Here is a 15,732-nt window from a genome sequence, read left to right as displayed (position 1 = left end):
AGTCTCATTATATTATGTATTACAGTGGGATGGGACTTTGCTCTGGGCATGGAAATTCTGTCGTTATTAGCGAATTGTCGTTATATCCGCAGTCGTTATTAGCAAAGTTGACTGTACATGTACCAGTACGTGCAGGTGCTCATAATGGAGAGACATAGGCGTCTACAGAATTCTAGAAGCAGTTTTGCCCAGGGAGTTGTAAAATACTTTTTCGTATTTTACGACTCTCTGGTTTTGCCATACTGCAGTGGTTGCCAATTGTCATGCAAGCAGTAGGCAGGTCCTCGAAGTTCAGAAAACTGCGTTTTTCGTACTTTCAAGTGGCCAAAGTACAACAAAATGCATAAGTATCCCCATACGAATATCATTTCTGGGGTCAATGCGTGCCACAGAACAACTTAGAACAGGGACAACAGCACTTCTGTAAAAGTTTTTTTCATGGTGAAAGTGCTTCGAGCTACCTTTTAAAAGCAAGAAGAAGTTGCATGCCAGCACATGGTACAGACATCCTGCACATAGTCTGTCGATAGCAAATCAAGAAAGGGATACGAAGAACTAAAATCGATGAAAAAAATAACATTGAATCATCCAGAACAGAGAGAGAGAGAGAGAGAGAGAGAGAGAGAGAGAGAGAGAGAGAGAGAGAGAGAGAGAGAGAGAGAGAGAGAGAGAGAGAGAGAGAGAGAGAGAGAGAGAGAGATGGAGCTGGAGAGAATGCGTGCACATGAGTTCATGCAAAGCGGCACAGCGCTGGATGACCAAACTCGGCCATCCAGCGGCTGCACTAACGTTATGATGCAATCAAGATGCAACAACATGGCCAAAATGAAATCATACTGTACTCGTAAACACATTGAAATAAATAATTGTTCCAAAGAGAGGTGAAATAAATTCAAATAATACAATGTAAATCTATGCAGCGCAAACAGGTAGATGTCGGTTGCATCATGGGACGAAAGTGTTCAAATCAGCCACGACAGTATAGTAATAACAATAATCCGCAATGCATAAATACAGACAGCATGGTGCGTGCAACAATGTACTAAAATGGTCAACGACTGTTCCGTTCTTGAAGAAATCTACTTCGAAGTATCAATGTCAAATTCCAGTTGGAAAGAATGGTGAACTTCCCGTGCCCTGTTCTGATAGCGGACACTTGGCAAGGAGCGAAAGTGGAAGCATCAGAGCAGGTAGAGAAAGACCAGTGCAATACATAGTTTGGTGAGTCAGCCCCCCGCAAGGAGTCCCGAAGAACTGCCACTGGTGCCATCAGAATCGGAGAGACTGCTTGATCATCAGCAACATGGGTGCTGCTACAGGGCGCGGCGGAAAGGGAATACCTATCTATAATTCCATCCACAATGGGCTAGGTTGGCGGGGCGGGTAGTCGAGTAAAACATCGAATGCATACATTGCCGATGATGGCACTATGGGGTGGGGTGGAGTGGGGGTGCACAACAGAGGACCATAGTACTACGCATGCTGGGAAGGACAAGGGTGCAGTGGCAGCAGCGGGAGGAGACGAGACACAATGCATGCACCACCACCACGTTCCAGGGCTGATAGCACCGATGAGCGATGACGTCAAGCGCAGAACCATTCTTTCTTGCTTGGCGCGGCCGAGAACTGGTGACTATTCACTTCACGTGTGCTAGGAGTGTTCGAACACGGTCAGTGTATCATACACCAGGCTAATCTGGTCGTGCAGACAGCAGCGAGCGTCCACCAGACCATGTGCGGGTAGCAAGAGACGCTTCTCGAAATCTGCACAGCTAGTACACAAGTTGCCTGCGCAATACCAGTCAGTCAACACATAACCGAATCCACTGGTCTTCGCATTCTGCAATTACCCACAGCGTGTTCGAAAACGTGTGCTTTTTCTGGTGTAGCAGAAGCCAACTTGCAAACCAAACACCCTGGCGGGGTTGTTGTCAGCACAGTGATCTTGTCGAGGTTCAATTGTCTGAACCATTGTCGTTGCCGCCTTCATCGTCTTCATCACCGGCCAGGTCTCCGCTTCGCAGGTCGCTGCGGCGAATTGCCTCCAGGTGCTCATCATCGACCTCATCGCCGGAGTCCACAGCCATTTGATGGTCGTTGAGTGTGATGCTAGGTCGATGCTCACGGCGCGGCTTCACCGGTGAGTCGAAGCTATCGTTGTCGCAGTCATCATCGGATAGATCACCGACCAGCTCTCCCTCCAGCAGGTCCATGTCCTCGTCGTCGATGCGCAGGGCGGCGTGCAGCCTGGTGATGCGCTCGTTAGCCTGCTGCACTTGCCGGCGAGACTGGGCCAGGTCAGCCTCGGCCGTGGTGCGGTTCAGCTCCTACAGCAGACAAGACAAGAACACACACCCAGAGATTAGGTTTGTTACAAGAGTTCTCGGCAATTTCCAACATTAAAGTGTGTTTCAAAAATATAGACGCGTGATTTCGAAAAACCGTTAGGCCAGCATCTATACCACATAAACTCTGTGATCACTTTGTGCATAAAAATTTCGAAATTGGGCGTTTGCTATCCGATCGCTTAAAAATTGATATGAGAGTAATTGCAGGAAGGACCTGAGCAATATTTCGAAAGAAATTCTCAAAAAGCTCCAGCCAAATTTGAAATAATTATTTCAAAAATACCATGGGTCCATATTTTTGAAATGGACTGTAAGTAACTTAGTTTACTGTGTTCACCGGGATGATGGGCCATGGCTTAAAATGTTGGCAAACACTTTTAGTGACGTGTGCAGCGAAGAGACCATATTGAGTGTTTGAGTTGAGGGACGCCGCCGCCGATGGCATTTTGAACATGCCATGCTATCATATAAAAAAAAATGGAACATGAAATATCCTGGCCTGCGAAGTAAGTTATACATCATGCCGCGCACCTACCGTATTTCCCCGATTATAAGTCGCACCCCCATTTTAAGGTTTGAGCCATATTGATTTGATATATTGACTTCAGTAGTTAGTCATGCTCGATTGTAAGTCGCACACTTTTTTTACCCTGGGATTTTAGTGTACAAAGGTGCGACTTATATTCAGGGAAATACGGTATTCAGATGCCATTTAGAGTCACAAGGAGATGGGATGGGGAAGTAGAAAGAGGTAGAGATACTTGTAGATAAAAGAGAGAGAGAGAGAGAGCTGTTTGCGAGGACTTTGACTGACACTACATAGCCACGGTGATAAGCCTCAGCAGCAAACAGATGATGATAAACGATGATGTTGTGTGCGCGCACGCGTGTGTGTGTGTGTGTGTGTGTGTGCGTGCACGTGCGTATGTGCACATGTGCAGTACGTACAGATTCTCGGAGCTTCTTGCGCAGGCAATCCTCCTGCTTCTCCAGATTAGATACGGTCTCGCGTAGGTTCTTCTCTCTCGTTAGACTGCAGCCAGAGAGAGAGAGAGAGAGAGAGACAGACATACAGGCAAGCAAGCAGCAGACATGCACACCGACGGAAAAGTGAAGAATACATTAGCAGTCTGCTACCATGGCACAAGGAACAGTAATAACAATAACGATAGAACTAAGAAAGGACCAATGAACTGCAAGTTACACTATGATGTCCACTAGTACCACCAGTTACTTGACAATCAGCTCAAGGGTGGTGTTAGTGGACATTATAGTGTAACGTGTAGTTCAGTGGTTCTTTGTTCTTCCTATAAATCCTTGGCTCTCCAACCGAGTCTAACAATGATGGAACAACCGGCGTACTCGGCAGCAATGCTAACCTTTCGGCTCCTTTTCCAAGTTATGACTCCCGTCTATTGTTGTATTATAGACAATCACATCCCTTCAAGTTTCTCCGATAGAGTGTTCCTGAACATTGTATGAGTACATCGTCTATGGGTTTTAGATGGTTGACTTACTTGAGTGCAACATCCGGGTTGACCCGTTCAGTCTCATCCCGTGTCAGCTGATCAACCTGCTCTTTGAGACGTGCCACTTGATTCTGTGTGGTCATACGCACACACAGGAGAGAGAGAGAGAGAGAGAGAGAGAGAGAGAGAGAGAGAGAGAGAGAGAGAGAGAGAGAGAGAGAGAGAGAGAGGAGAGTGAATGAGTGAGTGTGTGTGTGAGAGAGAGAGAGAGGAGAGTGAAGGAGTGAGTGCGTGTGTGTGTGTGTGTGTGTGTGTGTGTGTGTGAGAGAGAGAGAGAGAGAGAGAGAGAGAGAGAGAGAGAGAAGGAGAATGAAGGAGTGAGTGTGTGAGAGAGTGAGTGAGACAGTGGGTGCATGCATGCATGTGTGCATGTGTGTGTGTGTGTGTGTGTGTGTATGTGTGTGTGTGTGTCACTTCATAGCTGTGAGGTGTAGACCAGGCTGAATAGTAGCGGTCAATTCTTCAGCCTTGCAAGCTGTTGAATGGTGCAATCCCAGCACAAGCTGCTATGGGTTCTGCTGTAGCATCGCTATCATCGCCTCCGGCGATGGGCGTCAAATGGTCAAATGGTGTGTGTGTGTGTGTGTGTGTGTGTGTGTGCCGCTGTTTCCGGAGCAAAGCTGGGCACCGCCGGCACAACGGCAACCGCAGGACATGCAGCTCTGACTCCGAGCGCCGCACCATCCCATGCCCGACCTGCTCTCGGAAGTTCACACGTCTCCAGTACCTGGCTCAACACAAATGCAAGAAGTAACTCTGCCCTCCTTGCCTCTTTGAGGCACTGCATCACCTTTAGGTGGCAGTTTCAAGGTTTTAAGGTGTGTGTGTGTGTGTGTGTGTGTGTGTTAGGCCCAGACAGATCCTGCCGGCAATTCGTTCGGCAAAATATCGAAGAATTGAAAGAGCGGAAATTGCCGGCAAAATTGGAGCAAAATATCGAGAGGTTGGGTAAAATCGATGCCTGATACTTGGATTTCCTTGTTTCTTACCCGTTCAGCATGATTCACTGCCTAGTGGAGATCATGTCACCGAAATATCACTGTGATTCACTGTGGGTCGACATAATTTTGGAAGAACTCAGGGACACGTGCGTGGAAAAAACTGGAAACCCGTGTTGAGAAATCGACCCTGCGATTTTGATGAAACTGTGTACAGGATTGTACAGGAAGTGGATTAAATACACGTTTTTCAGGAGCAAAATGAAGCAAAATATCGAGTTTCTTGTGCCAGGCTCGGCAAAATATCGAAGATTTCGCAGCAACATTTTGCGGCAAAATATCGAGGCGAGCGGAGCAGAATCTGTCTGGGCCTAGTGTGTGTGTGCCCCCAACATGTCAGAAGGCTACCTTCTTGCCAAACCATTTTGGAGGTTGGACTAGTTTCGACTCCACAATCCAGTGTGTCGTTACTATAATAGCTATCATGGCTGAGGTGATTGGTATGCCTATTGCTTCTGGGTTCCCAGTACCCAGTTGCCGAGGCTGGTTGGTAAAGTCACTCAAATTTCACTTCAATGTACCAGTGCATCTAGTGTCTGCTTCTATCAAAGCAGCGTGCTGTCTATACTGGTTACCCCAGCAAGTGTAGTGTGTGCATAACGTTAGGTGACTGTCTTGGCCGTCCTATTCCGATGTACTTCGTGTGGTGTAGACCAGGTGTTCATTGGGGGGGGGGGGGGGGGGGTCGATTCACATGGCTTCGCCAGTTGTCCGGATTAGACAGTTATCTGGCGCATGTCTTGATCTGCTTCATTCTGGATCAGATCCGCTATCGCTGCTATAAAGAGAAAATCTGTGGGTACACATCCAGTGCATTTGTAGATTTGTGTGCTTCTCTTGCGACGGGCGTATACATGGTACATGATGTGTGTGTGTGACACACACAGGACATACCTCATGGCGTCTGCGTGTGACAGTCTCCGCTGACAACTTGTCTTCCAGTACACGGATCTAAAACAGAACCAGCACATCGTCACAGCAAGAGAAATCAGGGTTTAGTATACGCATTCAGAGCAACTGTCATCGCTGTTGAACAGCTGAGACAGGAGTCATGTATCATATAGGCGGCACCTGTCTGGATACTGGGTACAGTCCAAATCAAAAAATTATAGACGCATGGTATTTTTGAAAAATTTCAAATTTGGCTAGAGCTTGTTGAGAATTTTGCTGAGGTCCTTCTCACGATTACTCTCATATAGATTTTTAGGCGATCAGATAACAAACGCCCAATTTCGAAATTTTTGTGCACAACGTGATCACAGATTTGATGTGGTATAGATGCTGGCCTAACGGTTTTTTTGAAATCACGTGTCTATATTTTGAAATGCACTGAGTTAGGATAGCTTATAAGCACACACTGCTTTCGCCTGTGCACCAGCTAGAACAGGTCAGTGACATGAGTGGCTAGATCATAGTGCATGCTGGCTACTGCAAGTGACAACAATGCCCGATCTTCGATCTGCGTGTCCATGAAGAAAAATGGACGGAGGAGAATTGAAAACGAACAACAATGAAGCTGACCTTTGCTAGATAAGTGCCGTGCTGGGACGTTCGTGTCTCGCACGATTCCTCCAGAGACACTACTCTAGCTTCGAGTGACTGCTTTTCTCGCTTCAGATGTGCGTGCATCAGATTGGAGTCCTCCACCTGACAGCGCAGTGTCTCCAGCTCGCCTATCATATGTGCAACCTACACGCAAACACAGACACAGACATACACGGAGACACAAACACAGACACACAAGGACAAGGGCATACACACAAACATCAAAATTTAATGTTGGTTTTTGGATTGCAAAAGCTTGGCACACAAAACCATGAATTAGTCAAAGAAAACAACACAGCCAGCAACGAAGGTACACGGATTAGAGAATAGAGAGAAATGGAGAGAGAGAGAGAGAAAAAAAGAAGAAGGAGATAGATAGAGTGAGAGAGAGAGAAGGGAGAGAAGAGCCACCGGTAATAGTGATGCTTCTCAAAGCAGCATAAACATCGATTCCACTCGGTTTGTTGTGAATGGTCGCTTTCCTTGCATCATATCTCTTTCATGGCATGCCAGGTAAGGCAGAGAAAGTAATCGTGACTAATTTAGTAATTTCACGACAGTTTGTGCGCAAACCAGCCCTCAAAGCAGCAAAGTCACCCAGTTAGCTCAAATGCCCAGCTAGTCGAAGTGCAAGGTGCTTGAAAACAAGGATTATCACCTACCTTTTCGGTTCCATTCTTCAGTTTGGATGCCATCTCCTCGATGTCTTCTTCCGTCTCCTCCAGCCTGGCTTCTAATTCCATATTGGCCTTGTTGGACACGCTGAGACGACTTTCCAACTAGGTTGACACCGGCACCCACCGACACCGACACACATACACACATTAACATGCACGCACCCACCGACACACACACACATACACACACATACACACACATAGTCAAGCCAAGAGTGTGCAACTCGACTATGGGTGCTGGCCCGACAGAATTTCAAGTTGATGTCATTTTTATGATGCAATGAGCACTGTACACGGATTATCAGACATATCCTGAACCTGTGGTGGACCAAAGTCCATCTGATCTCGCACAAACTATTGCAAAGTAAAACGTGTGATGCGTTGACACCCGTACACACGTTGAAAATCACTGGTGCAAGGAGCACTGCATCATCAAAATGACGTCAACTTGAGAGCTGCATATACACCAATCAACAACTTGTCAGACTGAGAACATGAGCAGCACTGTACTGTACATGTGATAGTTCAGTCAACACCACCGATACATGTAGAGGCGACGGTTTCAAATAGGACACAGGTTGCAAACCGGAACGGACTCAATATTCACTTGCTCCCTTGGTATTTTGATTAGAAAACATATGTCACAGTGAGACTACGATGTGTTATACTCCGAGCCAAAATTTCATGGCTCTGCGATGTCCAGAAGCGCCATACCAAGCAGGTGAGTTTTTGACGTGTTGCTTCGCACTGCGACTTGAGTTTTACGACTTTCGAAAAATCAACTTCTTGTCGCAGGTAAACAGCGGCTCGCCTCTCGCGAATAAAGCACCGCATACCAATCAAAACTAATGGAAGCACACACAAGGCTTATTGTTACTCTGTACTGGCCGTCGTGGAGCGATAGCAATTACATAATTTCAGACCCAGAGTGAATTTGACGTGCACTCTAAAACCTGTCCGGTTTGGAGCCACCTCTGATGTGAAGTGAAAAATTGGGCAATTTGGAGGCAATGGGTCAACACAAAGGAGTGGCTCAGTTCGATTGACTCTGGCCTCAGAGCAAACTTCAACATGCCAGTTTCCTTCCACAAACATATAATTATTTCGAGTGAACAATCAACGCTGATGATCGGTTTGGGTCTATACAAATTAGGCTGTCAAGCCGTTCCGGTATCGAACCGTCGCCTCTACACTGCTCACAATGTCTCACACAGGCAGACCATGTTGTATGCCTATTGCCAATGCAATGGCAGCAATAACGGTGTGCAGAACTTCGCTGAAGTTCCAAACCAACTTGGCAAGTTAGCAATGAACCAAACACAGACACACATGCACCCACTTACATCAGCAATGTTTCTGCGCAGCAAGTCAGCATTGGCGTGTGCTTCATCCAGGTCAGCCTCCAGTCCACTCTTAGCTCGCTTGCTTTGACTCAAGGCAACACCAAGCTCTTCAATCTGCACACATGCACAGACACATACACACACAGACACATACAGACGCACACACAGACACAGACGCACACACAGATGCACACACAGACACAGACACAGACGCACACACACACACATAGACACACATAGACACATACACATGCGCATACACACACAGACACCTTTGACGCCCATCGCCGGAGGCGATGATAGCAATGCTATGGCAGAAGCCATAGCAACTTGTGCTGGGATTGCACCATTCAACAGCTTGCAAGGCTGAAGAATTGACCGTCACTATTCAGCCTGGTCAACACCATACAGCTATTTGAAGTGACTTTTTCTGGCCAGTGAATCCCTATTTTTGGTCTTTTTTTGGTCTTTTTTCTTTTCTTTTTTTTTCTTCTTTTTTCCCCTGCACACACAGACACATGCGCATACACACACACACACACACACGCACGCGCGTGCACACACATCATTGATACCAAATTCACATGTATGGAAGCAGGCAATGATGCTGATGAACCTCCAGATTTGTATGGAAGGGAATCAAAGATCACATCATTAAAATGGTAAATAAAGAGATGGAGTCATTGAGTTATTGCAACCATAACCAGTACCTGAAGTTTGAGGTTCTTAGCGACTGACTTGTCCTCCATTCTCTTCTGATGGCCCTGGATTTGCATTTGAGCGTCCTCCAGCAGCGCCAGAGTTCGGTGCAAGTGCTTACGTAGACGACGCTCCGCCTCCGGATTGCCGTGCTGTGCATGCTCTCGCAACTCCATCAGCTGCAACTCGGCATCACGATGTGCCTGCAAACACCACCACAACGCCCCAAGAAATACAAGAAATGTCATTTCATCACTATTCATCAAGTTAGAAATCAGGAGGAAGCCACTGCAAGAAGCTTTTTAAGCGGGACCCACAGAAGTTTTTTTGCGATGCGCAATGTGACGCGATCTTCGACGGCGGCGTGCGATGCAAACTCGCGAAATACCGTCCACAGAAGAAGTCAGCGGTATGACGTCACCTTGCTGACTCGGCGCGAAGTTCAATGCAGGCAAGAGTACATCACCATAGTAAAAATGTGGCTGTGTGCAACTTTTAAAATCTACAAGCAACTTTTGAGCCTTTTCTACAACTTTGCTGCAAAAAAGGTCAAAGTCACACATTGCATTGCGATAGTTGACCCAAGCTAAACTTCTACTATGGCCCAGTTGTGACAGTTGCATGAGCTGCGAGATGGATGCGGTTTGGGGATTTCCCGGTTTCGGGGCCGTCGCATTGCAAAAAATGCTTCTGTGCATCTCGCTTCAGAGTTTGCTACAGAAATGAAATATTCAATCATGCATCGGTAGGGATGAGTTATCAATAATGACAGACCAGTACTGTCGTATGCCTCATTGCCCGTGTGCGCCCGTGTGTGTGTGTGTGTGTGTGTGTGTGTGTGTGTGTGTGTGGTGTGTGCCAGAAATCAAGCATTCACAACAGCCATGCCAACACACACCACACATGCACCCACCTTGACGGCGTTCTGTCGCATCAAGTACTCGTCCTCGAGCTGTTTCTCCAGTCCGCGGACACGGCGCTGGAACGATGCCTTGAAACTCTCTCGCTCTTCTTCTCTCACGGCTAGGTCTTGCTGTTGTTGTTGTCGAAGAAGCTGATTTCCTGTTTCGAGACGAGTTCGAGCCTAAAAAAGACCACAAAACAACACAAGTTGCATTGGATTCGACATACATGTGCATGTAGAACACACATAAGCTGTCAGGCGAGTTCTAAAGGCATTTTTCCTATTGGGCAATATTGGTGAAAAGTAGGTTGACTGCATATATCCTCACTCCAACCGGCATGCCAAACACTGTACAGTCAGACCTCGCTTAACCGCACACATCTGTTTTCCATAAAAAATATCCAGATAGGCAAGGGAACCGGATAACTGAACACACATACTGAATATGCATGTGGCATGTCAAAAGCAGTGGCATCGTACATACATGTAGACGGGTCCTATGCAGTACAACTAGCGTGCACAGTATGTAAAACAAGCGAGAAAAATGACAAGTGCATGCAACGGAGTCACTGCTATCCGCATGCATGCAGCAGGTCAAGGACCTCATTTGCTTGTACAACTCACTGATTCCTGCTTCTGCAAGCCACGTGCAACCGGATACGACAAAGCTTTTTGTACACATTTTAACCAGTTTTTACACAAAATCATGCACCGGTATGCGAATCGGGAGGTCCGGTTATGTTGTATGCATAACATATGCTGCACATCGGTAACCAGCGATTTTCTTCCGGATGGCGAGGGATCCGGATAAACGAGGACCGGATAAGCGAGGTCTGACTGTACACTTCACATGCACACCTACATAAATATACTCCCTGCAACAAACACACATGCGCGTGCACACACACACTTGCACTTGCTCACTGCCAAAACTGGTCACGTGGGTCTCCCCTTGGGAAAGGGGAAGGAGACTCAAAGGGAATCTTGGAAAGATCACTCAATTGGCTATTGAACCGCACCATGGCTAACATCCCATGATATCCCCAAACTCTGGGTGGAGTTGGAAATGATCCCACTTATGCGCTCACCAGTAAGTGTGTGCGGACAAGGTGTAGAAAAAGGATTGACGGCAGCAGGGTATCCGTCCTGGGATCCAACTGCCTTTACCCCTGCCCCCCCCCCCCCTCATGAAGGTAACTTGCTGCTAGTGTGGGTGGCTAAATCAGAGTGGATCTGATATAAGCTTCACTAGCACCATTGATTAAACAACAGTTAATCTAGCCAGAAGCAGTCCATGATTAACAGGTATGTATGTATACTTCAAATAGAAAGTATATGAACCCTGAAACCAAAAAGGCGGCAGGTACAACCATACACCTTCAAGCAGCCGACCCTGATGGCAGCAGACCCAACACTATCTGGCATAAGCGTACCCACCAACTGAGTCAGCTGGCACACCCACCCACACACCTCCCCCTCCCTACACTCACGCATACACCTAAGCAAAGCACCCCACCTGCTCAAGAATGTGCACTTTGCTCGCAAGCTCCTCCAGTTCTTCATCTTGTTCTTCCAACTTCAGCATGAGCGCACGCTTTTCTTTACGAATACATGCCAACTGGAGAACACAGCACAGGACAACATACCACAAGAACACAATCATTCTCACAAATTCACAATACATGCTAACTGAAGACCATAGCACACCAACACAATCATTATCACAATACATGTCAGTTGGAGAACACAGCACAACACATTATTTTCAGCCAGCTTCCAGGATTCTCCAACGCCTTGGTGGCTTTGAGCAGATAAAAAGAACGGATGGTATTGGAGGAATTGAGATACCCGAGCTGTGCAGTGTGCATCCGCATGCTGCACACTGCATGAGTTCTTAAAAGAAGTGTGACGGAGTTCGTACACTCAGATCCAGGTTTGAGAAGTCCCTGCAGAGCTCTCATGCAGGTTCATATCGCTTTGCTTTGGAAACATAGTTTACTAGTGCCGAGCTTAGAGGACACAGAGTATAAATACAGTACAGCCACACCTGTGTTTGCCGGACCCCGTACCAAGCGCAATACTGTATTGACTAGACAAGTTTTCATGCACCAACGTGCTGTGGATCAAACTTGCATCCCTGAACCATGCAGAATTCTGTTACATCAGGACAGTTTCCGTTGCACCAACGGCGTCTGGTTAGAGCAGGTTTTCTGTACTTTGCTTACCTCGTCTTCCACACCATCGTGGGACGCCCGACTCTCCTCTTCCTCTCGCAGACGCTCAATCTCATTGCGTAGCTTGTCACACTCGCTCTCGACTTCTTCCAGCTTGTTGTCCAAGGCAAGGCGCTGTGATGTTTCCGCCTCTTTCTGCGACATGATCTGAGCACGAAGGTCCTTCTCGTTCTGTGCAGCGTTCATTGCGGATGAGAGGTCCGCATCAAACCTGAGTGAGCAAACACATGCACGCAAACATCCCGTCAACTCACCACAATCACAAGCATTCCCAGTGACCATTTGACCTCATACTTTCAACCTCACTTTCGGTCTTTCACCACTTTGTGGTGGGTCTGATCTACTCACCTCCCACCGCTTAGGAGCTGCATCTGTGCCTTGATCCTAGAGGGTGGTGGCAATGCTGCGGATGCGGAAAACTCGGCCTCGCGCGAACCGTGATTTAAAAAATTTAATTGTTCAACCTGACGAATAACAACAACCCATGAATAAGGACACTTTTCTCATGCACAGTCAAAGCTCATTGTTCGCAAGGTTGACCAACTACTATAAAACACCTACTACTACTACTACTACTAGTAGCTGAAAGTGACCAGTGTCGTTATACTCCTACTCACCGTCTCTGCTTGCGTTCCAGGATCGAGTTTCGTTGCTGTTCATCTTCCAAATGAGAGCGAAGATCAGCTAGTTCAGACTCCAACCGCAGCACCTTCTTACGCATGGACGTGGACTTCTGGTAGGCTTCATCCAGATCAGACCGCAGCAATGTAATCTGAAAACGGTACACAGGTACATGTATTGACAGAGGTAGGTACGATAACAACAAGACACACTTCTTCTGTTATTGGCCACAGGCCATCGTGAGAATGAAAGAGTTCAAACCAAAACACATCAACGGGAAGGAAGATCCATGTCACCTTTGACAGTACAATCTTGAACAGCATCACAATCACCACTACCAACACCACTCAGCAGCAACAGCAGCAGTAGCGTCAGCAGTAATCAGCCTGGCAACGTACCTGTTTATCTTGTTGGCGCTTGGCGAAGGCGTTGTCCTCCCGCTCAGTTTCTAGCTCGGCGCGCACAGCATCCAGTGCACGCTTGTGTTCCGTATCCAGAACCCGTATTCTCATATTCATCAGAGACTCGCCATCATCACTGTCATCTGTGTATGCAATGGGGAAGAAGCAGTAGTTAGTACAACATCGGATACAAGACAAACCTCATTAGTAGACAACATCCAAAACCCCTGATGCCTGAAATGCTTTTAACAGTCATACATGCAAATCCGGATAGTGGATAATACTCGTTATAAGATAACATTCTTGAAACCCTTGAGGTTGTCTCTTAACGAGAGTAGACCTGTATTGGCATGCTCAGCAAAAGAAGCAGGCTTATGCTGGCAAACATTACAAGCTCCCGGAGTTCACTGATTGGCTGTCCAGGTGGCTACAGTCACGTGACATGCGACAACACCATGATCTGAAAGCAGTCCCTGGATTACGCAACTCACCGCCATCGTTGTCCGGAAAGGCATGTCTATTGAGCATGGCCTCTGCTGCCTGCAGTCCCAGCTGTTCATTCTGCTTGACCACTATACTGTGCTCGGCCTGGGCACACAGACACACGTAGACACACACACATATACGTGCACGCACGCACACACACACGTAGACACACACACACACACATAGACACACACACATCAGATATTCTATCACACAGCAGATGCACAGAGACTAACACTGAGAAGTGCTACAGTCAGTGCAGGCACAGTCATGGATCAGTGCAATACTAATGGTGTCGATCCTTGCCGAGGCATCAGGTGAAACACGGATAATCACATCATCTCCGACAGCTGGCGCTGACACACATGTGAAACAAGCTTGCAGTCTACCTCCCTGTCCAAAGGGATGGTGATATTTACCTGTAATTCAGCCACCTCCTGCTCTAGTCTCAATCGTTGCATCTGTTCCTGTTCCAGGATCTCGTTACTCTGCTCCTGTGCCGCTTGCTCGTCAGCAAGGCAATCGGTCAGTGAGCGAACACGATCCTGCAGCCTGGTGATCTCCAGTTTGGCCTCCGCATAGTCGGCCGTCTCCTTCTGTAGCTTGTCGACGCGGTTCTGCAGAGTTGTGATTGCATCCTGCATAGCATGTCAACAGTGAGCACAGTATAGTAAGAGAAGCGGATGTCTTGTCATGAAGCATACATGAAGAGTAGAGTCACACACTGCTAGTGCTAGCAGTAGCAACCAGTCAAAGACAACAGATACATGAAGTGAATATGTCCCTGGATGCAATGTACAATTTCAAAGTCGAACACAACAAGATAGAATCAGATTAGATGTTAGTGGAGCTGTGATAAGGCGTACTTCGATGGGGAGCAAGCAAGTGTATGTAGTATTCAAGGTATTTACTATCCAACACAATTCAATATGAAGGAATACACCCGTGATCCAAACTAGTACTAAGCGAGTGTACGTCTTCTCAGATTACGTACTCGGTGAGTTCCACTGCAGCTAATAGTACGGACCAGTTACATGGGAAATAGAAGTGGACTAGCTCAATGCCAGCACACGCAAGCACAAATATACTTGTTTGCTGCCAAGAAACACAACATTGCCGCACTCACATCCTTGGCTTTGAGCTCCTCGTCTTGCCGGTGAACATCGAGCAATGGAACAACCTACAAGCAGCAACAGCAGCAACAGAAGCAGCAGAACACACACGCAGAAGGAACACATCGTGAGTGAGAGAGACCATGTCAAACTGCCATCACTGTTCGCTAAAGGAAACGAGTTACTTGTAGACAATACTGTAAAGCGGCTAATTTCAGCGCCGGTGATATTAAGCGATTTTAGCAAAAGGAGTGTTTTCGCTAAAGTTTTGACGCGTAAATCGAAATCTTGCAATTACAGTACAGTACAGCCTACAGGAAGGAATTTGAAGTTTGTTTTGGAGAGGTTTTCATTTTGTGTAGCCAAGGACTCCGTGCGGACGTGGGCGGAAGAAATTAAAAATCATGACAAGGCTATAGAGGAGTTACGTCATCCTTTAACCTTACTATACGCGCATACACAAACACACACACACACACATTGCCAACATACTTGTACATACCTTTGTGAAGAGCTTCCACCAGGGCCACTCGCGCACCTTGAGCAGCTTGCGCACGTTTTTCTGCACGCAGCGCACGGCTACATTGTGCACCTTCAGGAGCTGGAAATGCTTACGCACTAGAGCACCGCGTACGTGTGCCTGGAACTGAATAAACGTGTTCTCCAGCTGCTTCTCACGTGTAGCACGGAGATGATCCAGATTGCCGGATTTGAGGAAGATCTGCAGCAGATAGAAAGGAAAGGGTAAAGGGCGATTCACAATACAACTTTCTGCGACGCGACACGCGATTTGCGACAGTCGCGACAAGAAAATGCCTGTCGCGAGCTGTCGCAA

At 47.1% G+C, this 15,732-nt stretch overlaps 1 protein-coding gene across 1 annotated transcript in view; it reads right to left on the bottom strand.

The window, feature by feature from the left end:
* Window positions 1-445: 445 nt before the first annotated feature.
* LOC135820972 (unconventional myosin-XVIIIa-like) overlaps window positions 446-15,732 on the bottom strand; it is a 35,851-nt gene continuing 20,564 nt past the window's right edge. The window contains exons 18-34 of the mRNA XM_065334029.1: window positions 15,400-15,618; window positions 14,912-14,965; window positions 14,205-14,423; window positions 13,791-13,887; window positions 13,297-13,442; window positions 12,895-13,049; window positions 12,269-12,488; window positions 11,560-11,661; window positions 10,053-10,223; window positions 9,151-9,342; window positions 8,441-8,554; window positions 7,083-7,199; window positions 6,397-6,564; window positions 5,770-5,826; window positions 3,866-3,948; window positions 3,297-3,381; window positions 446-2,327 (exon numbers count right to left, since the gene is read on the bottom strand). Of these exons, the coding sequence (XP_065190101.1) occupies window positions 1,956-2,327; window positions 3,297-3,381; window positions 3,866-3,948; window positions 5,770-5,826; window positions 6,397-6,564; window positions 7,083-7,199; window positions 8,441-8,554; window positions 9,151-9,342; window positions 10,053-10,223; window positions 11,560-11,661; window positions 12,269-12,488; window positions 12,895-13,049; window positions 13,297-13,442; window positions 13,791-13,887; window positions 14,205-14,423; window positions 14,912-14,965; window positions 15,400-15,618 (2,571 nt within the window). The 3' untranslated portion in view covers window positions 446-1,955. The remainder of the gene's footprint in view (window positions 2,328-3,296; window positions 3,382-3,865; window positions 3,949-5,769; window positions 5,827-6,396; window positions 6,565-7,082; window positions 7,200-8,440; window positions 8,555-9,150; window positions 9,343-10,052; window positions 10,224-11,559; window positions 11,662-12,268; window positions 12,489-12,894; window positions 13,050-13,296; window positions 13,443-13,790; window positions 13,888-14,204; window positions 14,424-14,911; window positions 14,966-15,399; window positions 15,619-15,732) is intronic.

Source organism: Sycon ciliatum, chromosome 7 (assembly GCF_964019385.1).
Source record: "Sycon ciliatum chromosome 7, ocSycCili1.1, whole genome shotgun sequence".
NCBI classification, from domain to species: Eukaryota; Metazoa; Porifera; class Calcarea; order Leucosolenida; family Sycettidae; genus Sycon; species Sycon ciliatum.
This window is presented reverse-complemented; position numbering and strand designations above follow the sequence as displayed.